The following is a 13,340-nucleotide window of genomic DNA, read 5'->3' on the forward strand; positions in this document are numbered from 1 at the left end:
CTATCCTTATCCCTATCCCTATCTCTATCTTTCTATGCTCTCCCCTCTCTATCCTTTTCTTTGCCTCCCTCAATACCTCTTTTTACTACTTTTCTTTTTCTCCTCCTTCCTCTCTCACTCTTACCCCCTCTATCTCTAAACTAACCAAATCCTTTTCTATTTTCTACTCTAAACTAACCAAACTATTGTTAGGAACTTGACACATTACATCCCTTGTTTTTATGGGGATTATAACTCTCCCTCTCCCTCTCTCTATCCCTCTATCTATTTCTCTCTCTCTTCCTCTCCCCCTCTATCTTCATCTCTACTTTTATCTACTCTAAACTAATGGCAGGAACATGATGCTTTGCGTCTCTTGTTAGATAATGCATATAAAATATATTGAATATTAATAAATTTTACTGGATTTATATTTACGTAGTTGGCGGTTAATATTTAAACATGTCCAAGACTCAAGAAGTCATTAAGCACGTAAGCTCTTCAATTGTTACTTGGAAATGAAATAAATCTGTACCTCTTTCTAGATTGCCTTTGGCTTTCATGGAAAACGCTAAACTATAATAATACATGGCCTATTTGAAATAGTACAGTACTACAAACTCATTCAACACGAAGTAGCTTGTTCATCATTTTTACAATAGCAACTACTTTAAATGAATTATTAAGCTCAACAAAACTTGAATAATTTATTCTAAGACTAGACAGCCGAATAATCAATGTTCTAAACAAGAAATCAACTTTGACAACACCTACATTTCATTTTGGCTTAAAGGGCAATAAAAATCATCTCATCTCAAACAGAAACTCAAATTAATATTGATAAGACAATTGCCTACTGCTCACGTAACAAGATAAATTCATGTTACCGCTATAAATTAAGCTGTAATTTAATTTAGATTAAATATATGACTTCACTTGACTATCAAAAAGTTAGTAGAAATTTGCAGTTTGTTTTGCCTATTTCCAATCAATTACTAGAGACGGCACAAAAGAATAAGGTTGCAGTTTACATTATAAACTTCCAACCAAATTATAGAGACACTAAACAAAACAACTACATGTCAAAGATGATTCAATAATAAACACTATTATCTTGTTGTTCTCATACCCCTGGAGTAGAAGCTGTCGATAATTAATAGTAAAGGTGACTGTTGCAGAATTGGAGATTTTACCCACCTTTGATGCTTATGAATTTGCCTTCGATTTTGTTAATCATTCATATCCGCTTCCTTACATGTGCCTAAAACTCGAGTCATCATCCATCTCTCAAGTAATGAATATATACTACTTACAATCAAGCCTGGCTTTGATAATATGTACAGAATTTCCTTTGTCAAATTTTCTAGGTTTTACTGATGAATAAGAATACCCGCGAATAACCCTCAAGCATTTAATTCAATGCCCTATCATCAGTCAATTCCAGCAGAACAATATATTGTCGCTTTTGAATTACTTCAGAATTGGTCCCATTTTTAAAACAATCGAATCAAACGAAGAAAAACTGGAAACTTACAATGAATCATTTTCCATACTTCTGTCCACAGGAAGCAGCAGAAATGCTTAGTCTTGAAAAACAAGAGCCACCCCAACTAATGTGAGCCACCCAGCAACGGCCACCCAAAATATTGGATTGCGCTCCCATTGTGGACTTTTCCAAACAAGAAAATCTACAAAATAGTCTTTTGTACGTGGAGTTTCTTTACTAATGGTAGCTGTCCTCCTATTTCTGTACGTCTGGCTCCATGATCCCTTAGAGCTGATAACACAGAGAACAAAAGTAACCAACAACATGCCACACATGATTTCACACCTTTTCTATAGTCAAAATTTCTGAGACTGTAGCAGACAGGAACCATCAAATAATACTTTGAGTGTTCATTAAAAAATTGGAGGGTGAGATAAATTATACCTGTCATAATTTGACTGCATTAGGGGAATGCTGACCATCTCTTCCTCTGTAATTTTTAATTTTGGTGCTTCAAGGATAAACCGCAAACCAGCAGCTTTTTGACGAATGGCTTTAATTGGATGGGTGTTCTCTAAAAATTTGTAAAGTGCAATACAATCACTATGGCGATTATGAGCCTCATAGGCCATAGCAAGCCAGAGCTGAATCTGCATTCATAGCATAAGTGCCTATTACAAAATATGGTGTTTCAAGAGCTACTGTTTTCTTCTTGCAGAAGTCGTCAACTAAGCAATATCTGCATATTTTACATAATACAAAGAGATCACCTGAAGAATTCATTATTATGTACAGAAATGTATCAGCATACAAAATTGTCAACAATAATGGAATCAATTCCTATAAATCCAGTTACTCAGATTTATTAACTCAAAATTGTGCAAATTGGACTTCCCACTGGGAGTTTGAAATTCGAGTCTGGCAAAAAGCTTGCTAATAGGATATAGATCCTAGTCGAGAGCCATCACAAGGGCCTTCAATATAAAATGTTATTAGGGTTTATGAACAATAAGAAAAATTAGACTGACCTCACCACCTACAAGTGATACTTCTGGAACATTTGAAAGTGCACCTTCAAGCAGCTCTACTGCCTTATTGTACTTTCCCTTTCCATAGGCACGCTGACCCATCTGAAACATTACTTCTGCTTTTTTTCTCTTTTCAGCAAGCTCCTTTGCACGCTATAACAATGAATAATGCGATGTGTCAAAATTCTCTTATAAAATATGCATTCCTCAAAAAGTCAACTGTTAAAAGGTTAACTTTAGTGTCAACAGAGCAGGAGTCAGCTCATGGTTACAAAATGAATGAAAGATGCATCGTATTAAGAATCCAATTCTTTTTCCAGCCCATCTCCTATCAACTTATCAAAACACTTAAAATCATAAAAGGAAAAGGCAAATTACACGAAACTGTGTGATGAGTTATAAATCTCAAAGAAGAAAATGTATCAAGCTTTGTGTCCCTTATATGCAAAGAAGCCCTCCAAAATTCTCAACCCAGGAAGCTCTACTGTGACTATAAGTATAAACCAACCATTTTTGGTAGAATGGCAATGTCATGTCATGAGAGATGGATTTCAAATGAAGGCAAGCAATAACACAGGCCCAATGGACCAATTATAAAGAGTGGGTTCAGAAATAAGGCATTACAGGTTTGTTGTAACCATGATCATTTATATCATATGAATTGCTTAAGAAGATTGAACAAATGTCATGTCATGAGAGATGGATTTCAAATAAAGGCAAGCAATAACACAGGCCCAATGGACCAATTATAAAGAGTGAGTTCAGAAATAAGGCATTACAGGTTTGTAGTAACCATGATCATTTATATCATATGACTTGCTTAAGAAGATTGAACAAATTTCTATTACCCACACACTTCTCCAATAGCAATTTGCAGAACACATACTTGATATTACTTGATAGAGAACTAAATTCAAACCGTGTAATATAGTTTGACTTATTAATGCAAAGAGAACTGAAGTCAATAATGGCAGGCACCATAGGTGCTGATCTAAAATTCATGTTACATTATGGAGTTAAATAGCTTAATGTTGATTGGGAATTTTGAATATCAGTTTCCAACAATAAATATTATTTGCTTTGCATAGGCTTGACTGTAGTAAGATTGAATAGACTGCTCATATTTACCAATCTCACTAAGTTTCAAGCACCATGCTTATAAGTAACGGCCAAATGAAAACAAAAGATAAGTATTTACAGAAGGGAATTTTGGTAGTGGATATCCTAAGTTGGAAGGTATAACCCAATTCCAGCAGCCGTATAACCTGATTTTCTTCAAAACTAATGAGTTCACAAGGCTAGCTTTATGTGACTGAACTTAGTGTATTTGGGTTCAATTTGTTCATCACTTATGACATCCACGGTGACTTGTAATTCAATAATAAGACAGCATTATTGCCGTGATCAAGTAGACTCTGCACATGAAATTTAGTTTATCTAGAGGTATCAAGAATCATAACACTTGATTTCAGAATCCATATAAATTACAAATCAAATGTAGTTAACTTATGCTAAGTAAGTTGCCTTAGCACATTGTCTCTGATGAATTAAAGGATCAATTTAAACACATTGTCTCTGATGAATTAATGGATTAATTCAATAAAATTTATCTGCAAGCAGGAAATGGCACTAAGCTTGAATGTAATCTAGATTCTTCTTCGAATCAAGCTATTAGAAGTGCAAGGCCTCAAATTGGAAGGACAATGAATTAGAGAAGAACTTGGAGCTCTTCCTCTGGTTGAAGGAAGATAAAAAGTAATCCTCCATTGAAACTTCTCCAGTTCTCCCCTTAGTTTTTTTTCTCCTGTGTGAAGCTCTAAAGAGAATGTATTAGTTCTATCTTGGGCACTTGCTGATCTGGTTATTGCATAAGTTGTGAATCACAAGGTGGTAAGAAGATCGAAGTTGGGCATTGGTAAGACCCCACTTCAAGATCTTTCTTTATCTTAGTACTAAACTTCAATTAAGTGGTAATCAGATTTATGAGGTGAGTAATCAACAATAGTTGAATAGGTAGAAAGGGCACTTGTAGTATTTGTAGTACATGGCTCTAAAAGCCTCTGCTACAATGGCAGCATTTCATTCAGAAGGAAAGGTCAGTGTAGAGAATAGAAAAGGTCATGAGAGTAAAGGAAACAATGTTATTTCACCTCAAATAACCATATTTCAAATTGTCTGCAAAAAGGCCTTCACTGTCTACTCAACCAAGGTATAGCTCTAGAGATGCTGCTTGATTCAAAGAGACCTACAAAGCAAAAGGACTCAAGTTTCAACAAGAAGAATATAGATGGGAATGTAACCCCATAGAAGCAGAGCAAGAGAAATAGAGTCAAAAGACAAAAAAGGTGGTACTCTTCTGCCATTTCCTCAAACAAAAAAATGAAATTTGTTTTGACAAATGAAGAATTAAGGCCTTAAAAGTTGGCATCTTTTTAGTCAAAATCCAGAAGCATTACAATCTTGGGAAAAAACACTAATGATTCAATTGATTCTATTTATATAACTGTTGAAAAAGGAATTTTTTCTAATCTTTTATGATGACCATTGAGATATCCAGAAAAGTTGTGAACAGGGAGTTTTGGATTTGGATAGATTTATGTTCAAGGTGAATACATAAGATCCTAACTTAATTTTGACCAATAAATATTGCATATGGTTCCTGGATGGATTCAGATTTACAATTTACCCCAACCTAACTGCCTGTTGCTACTTGATATGAAGAGATCCTCCAGCCAACATAAGTAAGATGGATGAGAATATGATCCCGAGGAAGCAGAGAAAAAGGAATTGGATTGAAAAAATAGTAAATATAGGACCCTTCTCTGCATTATCCTAGATGAAAAATGAAAATTATTTTGATCATTTAAGGCATTGAAAGGTTGGGCTTTCTTTTTGTTTGAATCAAGAAACAATGCCATTTTGAAAAACATTGATGACTGGATCAACTCCACTATGGTGTAGAAGTTGAGAATATACATTAGCTTTTGTACAATAGTTAAACAAAAGCATTTTTCTAAATCTTTATGATGAATATTGAGATGACCTAAAATGTGGCGATCAGAGGATTCTGGAAAATGGGTAGAATTTTGTTCAAAATGACCGCATCAGATCCTAGTTTAGATTTTAACTAAATAAAATTGCATGTTGACCATAGATGGATTGAGATTTGCAATTTACACCAACCCCGCCATCTCCCTCCCACTCTCATAGTATCCTTGGCCACAAACATTTAACCCCTTAGAGTGAAATGCTCAGGATTGAAGAATTGTGAAGTTCCTTCCCTAACATGAATGTTGAGGTTCTTATTTCTCTGCAGGATGCAACCAATGGTAAAGCACTTAAAATTGAGATGAGTGGAGATGAGTGGATGCACATTTGTGCTGCAAACAAGACGGATCTCTATATAAACCGCTCTAATTCTGAATTTTTATTTTAAACCAAAAAAAAAATCAAAATTCTGAATTTTTATTTTGAACAAAAAAAATTAATTAAAAAAAATCGAAAAAAGAAAATTGAAGCCTGCGCAGGGGCATACAGCATATGCAGACCCTACAAGCCACCACATGGTGTCTTGCATAGGCATGTGACGCCCACACCCTACAGCATCAACTGAAATATTTTGGTATTCTCAAAAGATTCTGCAAAAAAAAAATGGCAACTTTTTCTTTGCAGGTGAATATTTCAGAGAATATTCCTTCCTAAAAGCCACTACAATGCAATCAAAGCAGATATTCCCTACTGACGTCAGCAGGCACCTAAAAAAGATTTCCGCTCCCCCACGACCCCCACATTGGCAAGTTTCATTTTGAAGCTCGACTTTGAAGGCTCATATCTCAATCATCCAGGTTCCTTTTGCTAGATTTTTTTTAATTTGGGGTAGAATTTTGTGCTCTTCACAGTAATAAAGACGGATTTTGAATTTGGTGTTTGGATTTTCCAAAAATTGCAGATTCTTACATGTGCTGCTGAGCAATTCTCGTATTGGGAACTTCCAGGGCTTCATTCTACTCCTATGGTAACATTTTTGGGTGCCGCTTTTTTCGAAGTGCATGATTTTTACTATACTTTGCCGTGATGTGATCAAAATTGATCTCATTCTATAAAAAAATTGTACTTTGAGCTTGCGACCAAATTTGGCAATCTATATGTACCAAAATCAAGAACATTTTGTTGTTTTTGGAAAGTGGCATCTATAATTGTGGTGACCATAAAGTGCCAAGCTTCTATATTGCTAGGCGTGATCTTTGATTGAGTAAATTTTGGGGGGATTCTTCTTGTGATTGTGGTTGCATTTCTCTTGATTTGTGTTCTTTCCTTCTTGTTTCATCATGGAGCAATCTCCAAATCCACTTCTAACACCTTACAACTATCCTAAATGAAAATCTGAAATGAATAAATTGCTAAGAGTTAAAAGGTTGTATAGAATAGTTCATGGGCTTCATGGTGAGCCAAAAGATGATGAACCTAAAAAGAATAAGTGGTTGAATAGTTGTTTAGAAGCAATTGGATATCTAAGCTTGTATGTCTTTCCTGAGTTATTGTTCACATTAAAAGCTTGGATACACCCATGGTAGGAGGAGTAAATTGTCAGATTTGTTTGGGCAAACAAATGAAATTCAAGGACATATGGAGAATGAATTAATAAGTCTCAATCCATGCAATTTTGACAACGTACAAGACTTCATAACAAAATTCAAGTCACTCAAAAACAATTGGAGTGAAATTAGAAAAAAAGATACACAATTGGTGCTAAGTGTTCTTCAAACTAGGACCTGAATATTCAGCGTTTGTATCTACTTTCTATGCTACAAAGAATGCCTTTGGGAGTAAATTTGATATGCCCTCTTTTGAGTATTTTGCTATGCAACTCACTAGGGAGCAAGACAAGCTTATTCAAATGGGTCTTTTGAAGTCTTCAAAATACCACGCCTTGATTGTAAAGGATGAGAAGTCTTCTAGTGGCAAAGATAAGAAAAAGAACAAGCCTAAGAAGAACACACAATCAACATCTAATTCCATAGAAGAACATAGAAATTCCTCTCCTAAGAGAGAATCATCTAAGAAGGAGAGGCCTAATTGTGCATGTTGCAAGAAGATAGAACATGAAGAACACTATTGTTTCAAGAAGGATATTGATGAATTGAAACATCTTCTTGTGAAAAATAGAATCAGTCTGCCTTCCAAAATGTCTTCTTCAGCTTCTCATTCAAAACAAACAAAATTTGATAAGGAAAAGAGTCACGCTTTGGGACAAGAACAAAGGACAAGCTCTGTGTGTTTTTACAGGTCATGGATTAGGGAGATAGCTTCTAGATTCGAAAGCTTCTTATCATATCTCATCTTTGCAGTCTAGGTTCTCTTCATTTGAGCCTTGTAAAATGCCACCTGTTTTGATGGCAATCATATTTACATGAATGTAATTAGGAGGGGATCTATTGATATTGGAGATGGCACCTTCAATGATGTTTTGTGTGTACCTCACTTGACAAACAATCTCCTTTCCATCTATCAAATCACTCATGGTGGAGCAGGGAAGACTGTTGTTCACTTTTGAATCAATTATCATCTGAGACTTGGAGAGTAGAGAGGTCATTAGTATTGGGGAGGTGGATCACGCATCTCAGTTGTACTCCTTTTCAAACTTTGTTCCTATTGATGACTTTGATTCTTTCGTTGATGATCAAACTTCTAATGTGGATTCTGATTTTGAGGAAAACTTTGGTTACTTGAACTTGGGCATTCTCATATGTGATCCAGTTCTTGAGCCTCGCATTCCATCTACTATTGCATTTGATGATGCTTGTATAAGCAAGAGACGAGCATACTCAACTTTTCAAGATCTACACTCAAGATCTCTCAAAAAGACTAACCAAAGGCACCCAACTTGCTTTGATACCATATAAGATTTGGCTATGGAGATAGCCACCCAAGATCTAAAGGCCTGATCAAAAGCACAAAATATTTAGAAGATCAATATGACAAGAATAAGTAGTATTCCTATCAAGAATGCAAATAGAATGGATGTATAGAATATAATGAGATTACAAAGGGAAACCCTTGGTTATAATGTAATGTCCCCTACTTGATCTATTTCAATATACTAAAATTGATTGATATTCTTCAATTGGTTATTAACAAAATTCTTATTTATTTTCCTCATTAGATGATTAATTTCATTATTCATAGTTTTTAATATAGATATCAAACCCTGCTACTACTTCAGTTTTAAGGGAGAAGGGTCTATGTATGTTACCAAAGCGCTTAGAGACCAAATACAATAGGTTCCCTCAAAGTTTACAGATCCAAGCCCTTACCTATCTTGGGTCTATACCCTCGAGGCTTATGGGTCACTGATCCCCACCATATCTTGGGTCTTAACCTATTGCTTGGATTTAGACTGCCCCCCTTTGGAACATCTCATTCCCATCTTCTTAAATACTGACAGTAATAACATGATTTAGACTATAAGTCTATAAGTATACTAATTTCTTATGTATTATGGATATATATGAAATTAAGTATGACTGCCATACATATTGCAGTCCATATTGATATTACTATTAATTCTGCATAAGAACATTAGCAGGTTTCATATATTAAGCATACATACTCAGCTCATCCCCATGCATACCACCAAGAACAAAGATGTTACTACTTGTAACTTAATAACAAATCTGATCTTATCAATCCATGGTGATGTTATTGGATGCTTTGATTCCTTTCCTTTATATCTCTCAATGTGAGGGAGAGGTCACACCTCTTCATCATGTATACCTTTTGGCAAGAGACACACCCTTTCACCATTAGCACCCTTTGAAAGAGTGTAACTCTTCATTATTTCTGCCCTTTGAAAGGGACACAACCTCTCATAATCAGATCTGCACTTATTATTTAAATCAGATCTGCACTTCTCATTTCCCAAATTATTCCCCCTCCCAAATGAGGTTCTCTTCTCCCTTTTATATCTCATTGTTGAGGGAGTCGCAACTTTTCCTTTCATGTCTTTTGACTTTTCATTAACTTAATTAATTTTTAATTAATCATATTTAATTATATTATTTTATATTCTAATTTTATTTTATTATTACCATTTATTATTAAAATTTATTTCAAAGTGGGGACATTACATATAAAGACCAAGGTGAGATGTTACATTCATCTTTCCTGACTTTGGACAAAATGCTTATTATGCTTTTGTGTTTAGGTAATCAATGACATTGCTTTTGCTTTTACCATGAAAGAAGATTCTTAATGATTGGAAAATGAATGATGAAGTAATTTTGTTATCAATATTTTATGAAATCCATTAATATGGTTAAGATGTGGCTAACTAGTTTTTCATGTAACCAAGTGGCAGCAGGATTCACAACACCCTCAAGAGGGAGGAAGAGTATCATCAAGGAGAGGATCGCAGACTTTGAAAAAGAACAATTGCCATTGAGCCCTAAGCCAGGGAAATAGGTTGTTTTCCTTGAGTGTCACCACCTTGTTTGAGAAGTGTCTATTCCGTCCTTTTTGTTGATATTGGTCAGTGTTTACCTTGTCATCTCGAGTGTTGCTTGAGTGGTTAAGCATCTTTGTTATGAATTTTTATTCTTTTTTTGTTAAGTTATACATGAATTATATTATGCATAAGAGTGTGTGTGTGTGTGTATCCTAGTGAATAAGATATAGATATAGATTTCCTAGTGAATAGATATATATATATATATATATATATATGAGCTCCTAATCAATGAGTGCCTTGTTATTTATTATTACTTACAGATTATATACATATTTATACACGTACGTAGATTGAACGCACATGTATGAATATGTATATACTTCGTTATACATATTAATGAAGCATATGTTAGTGGGGGGTGATGCCTTTATTGCGGATTCTATTTTAATTAAACACCAACAAGCATGTCGGGAAGGATCATTATCTTTGAAGCTTATGTTTTTCTTTTATCGAATCCTTCTTTGTAAAGGGAGCACTACCACCTAATGCGCAAGCTGTTTGTCATTTTTCTTGGGCTTGTGTTTCTTCTTGGTGTGATAGCCTCCTCAATGTGTTCATTATTAATAGGCATTCCTTGGCCAAGCGGGGAGTTATAAATTTGTTTTGGAGAAAGAATTCTTTTGGGAGAAAGCATTATATTTCAATAAGGTCAAGGAGAAGAAGGATGATGTTTTGTAAATCACCGATAATTCATTGTCCTATGAAAGGAAGGAAGATATTAAGTATAATCACTGACAGGATTGTTCCTCCAAACTAAGCTTGGATCATATTGCTTGTGCTCTTAGCTCGTATCCAAATCCGAATCCAGTTGGACTACGGCAGGCATTGTCAACCTGAAACTTCGTTGTCAGGCATGATTTTTGTCCATTTCATCTTCATAATGAAGTTATAATGAGTCGATTCTACTTGTTATGAATAATGAGCAATACTATCTCTATTCTTGAATATGTATGTAATTAATTCACTAAGCTTGAGTTATAGACGTTCGTAAATTCATTAAACAGTAGTTCCTGTTCAGTGTACCTATTCCATGGTACTATTGTCGAACTAACAGTCTTGATGTTCATCATGTGTAATGAAAGCATGAATTTTCCTATTAGTAGCTATGACTGTGATCTGTCATAAACTCTGAAGTCTGAATTCTTAGGGTAAAGCATCTTAATGGAATCACAAATGGATGTTATGAAATCTTAATCTATGCTAGTTATATATGCACCAAGTGAAGAAAGAAAGTCAGAGGAGTAACATGTTTGTCTATCTTTGTGCCTTGTAACCTCAACACTTCATTAAATGATTTGATTATTTTGTTCGTTAGTAAGTTTTGATCTAAGTCAGAAGGTTTAGTTAAAAAACCGGTAACCTGCAACAAGTTGAACCCTAAATCCAAGTTCTTAGAGGATCGGTAATAACTATTGTCGGTTCTATTATGAGTGGTTAACCAGTGGGTTTATATTTGGTCAGATCAACCCTTATATTGTGTTTGAGAGTATATAACACTTTTGTTTCATTATGCCAAGTATGGGTGGTGAACATTGACAGCACATTATCATACTTTTGTTATGAAACCTTGGCCAAGGTGGCACTACAGCTAGCATGTGACTGTTAGTTCACAAGAACCAGATACACCACTAGCCAGAGTGTCATGCTAGTTGGGGGGTACCTATAGAGTATGATCGGATAGTCTATCTAGGTTCTAAATACTGGGCTCAGAGGGCTTAATGGTACTTGATCTATCCTTAGTCTGCTACCCTCATGAAGGGTCAGGCCCTTCCAGTAGGAAGAGGCACAGGAGACTTTACGTCAATGGTTGGGCAGAAAAGCCCTTGATGATGCTCCCCCTCTCCCATGATATGCCAAGCTATGCATCTATTATCAGCAGGGAGTTCTTTATCATGTAATCTCTAAACTCTTCTCTTCCTTTTCAGTTGAAATAAAATAATATTTATTTGACAGTTAGTTTCCTTTCTGATGAAATTAGTTAGTTAGTTGGTAGTTAAGTTAGTTAATCAACTGTTTCTCTTCAGCTGAAATTGAATGTTAGTTGCAAATCTTTCACTAAAATGTCATTTTAGTTTGTTGTTTTTCCATTTTAGTAAATTAGTTGTTACATGGGACATTGGATAACATAATATAATAACAAGTGTCTTAATCTTATGATATGTGACATAAAATGATAAGATAAGATAAGATACGATCACATGACACCTAGAGATTTCTAGAAACATTCCTATGTTACCCTAAGTAAGCTCAAGTGATAAGATGTGAAAGGGACCTAACAGTGGAATTAGTTAGGTAATACCTGTTGTGACGTTTTCACACATCGCCCCATTGCAAATGGGGAACTCCACTTTTTGCTTAGATTAGGTTTCTAAGTTTGCTTAGCTTGCCAATAGTTTCTTTAGTCGTTAACCTTTGCTAGTGAGTAAGAGATATCAGGTTGAGGTCATGTTGCAAAATTGCTAGTGGTTGTCAAGAAGGGTCGATTTTGAAAAGGCTATGTTTTCCTTGCAAATTAAAAGATAGTTCTTCAAGCTGAAGTTGATCATGTCTAGAAAGCAAAAATATTAAGTTTGAAGGATCAATCAACCATCAAGGTAATAAATAGATAAATAAATAAATAAAATTAGAAAATAATAATAAAATAAAAAATAATAATAAAAAAAAATTCAACCTCCAACATCAAGCAAGAGCCTATGCATCAACTTAAGTTGATAGGAAGTAAAATTTTCTAAGTATTGAGCCTGCACATCAATTAAGTTGATAGGAAGTAAAAACTTTCTAAATATGAGACCTTGTGGATCAACTTAGGTTGATTGGAAGTCTCTAAGTATGCCTGCGCATCAACTTAGGTTGATAGGAAGTAAAAATTGTCTAAGTATGAGACCCTGCGGATCAACTTAGGTTGATAGGAAAGTGAGATTGCTTAAGTTCAATGTCAACCTCCAATGATAGGAAAGAGTCTGTGAATCAACCTAGGTTGGTAAGAAAGATTGATAAAGAGCATTTCAACTTGAACTAATAGTGAACCCCTTGTGCACCAACTTAGGTTGGTAGGAAACAAAGTTTAATCAATCAATTTCAATCCTCAATAATGAGAAAGTGCAAATCAACTTGAATTGATAAGAAAGCAAATTTCCTAAAAAAGATGAAACTGCAAATCAACTTAAGATCATAAGCAAGGTCAAAGTGAGAAGGTTCTATTATCTTAAACGACTAAAGCATAACTTTTGCAGATTAAGAAGGTAAATCAACCTAAGTCATGTTGTGACCTTTCACACATCGCCCCATTGCAAATGGGGACCCCCCTGTTTTTGCTTTCTAAGGTTTTGCCTTGGCGTCA

General features: G+C 34.9%; 1 protein-coding gene across 1 annotated transcript in view; it reads right to left on the reverse strand.

Annotated features, from left to right (window-relative positions):
- Positions 1–930: 930 nt before the first annotated feature.
- Positions 931–13,340, reverse strand: part of LOC131041498 (uncharacterized) — a 32,491-nt gene continuing 20,081 nt past the window's right edge. The window contains exons 2-4 of the mRNA XM_057974618.2: positions 2,494–2,646; positions 1,910–2,115; positions 931–1,756 (exon numbers count right to left, since the gene is read on the reverse strand). Of these exons, the coding sequence (XP_057830601.2) occupies positions 1,561–1,756; positions 1,910–2,115; positions 2,494–2,646 (555 nt within the window). The 3' untranslated portion in view covers positions 931–1,560. The remainder of the gene's footprint in view (positions 1,757–1,909; positions 2,116–2,493; positions 2,647–13,340) is intronic.

Source organism: Cryptomeria japonica, chromosome 7, assembly GCF_030272615.1.
Source record: "Cryptomeria japonica chromosome 7, Sugi_1.0, whole genome shotgun sequence".
Lineage (NCBI taxonomy): Eukaryota > Viridiplantae > Streptophyta > Pinopsida > Cupressales > Cupressaceae > Cryptomeria > Cryptomeria japonica.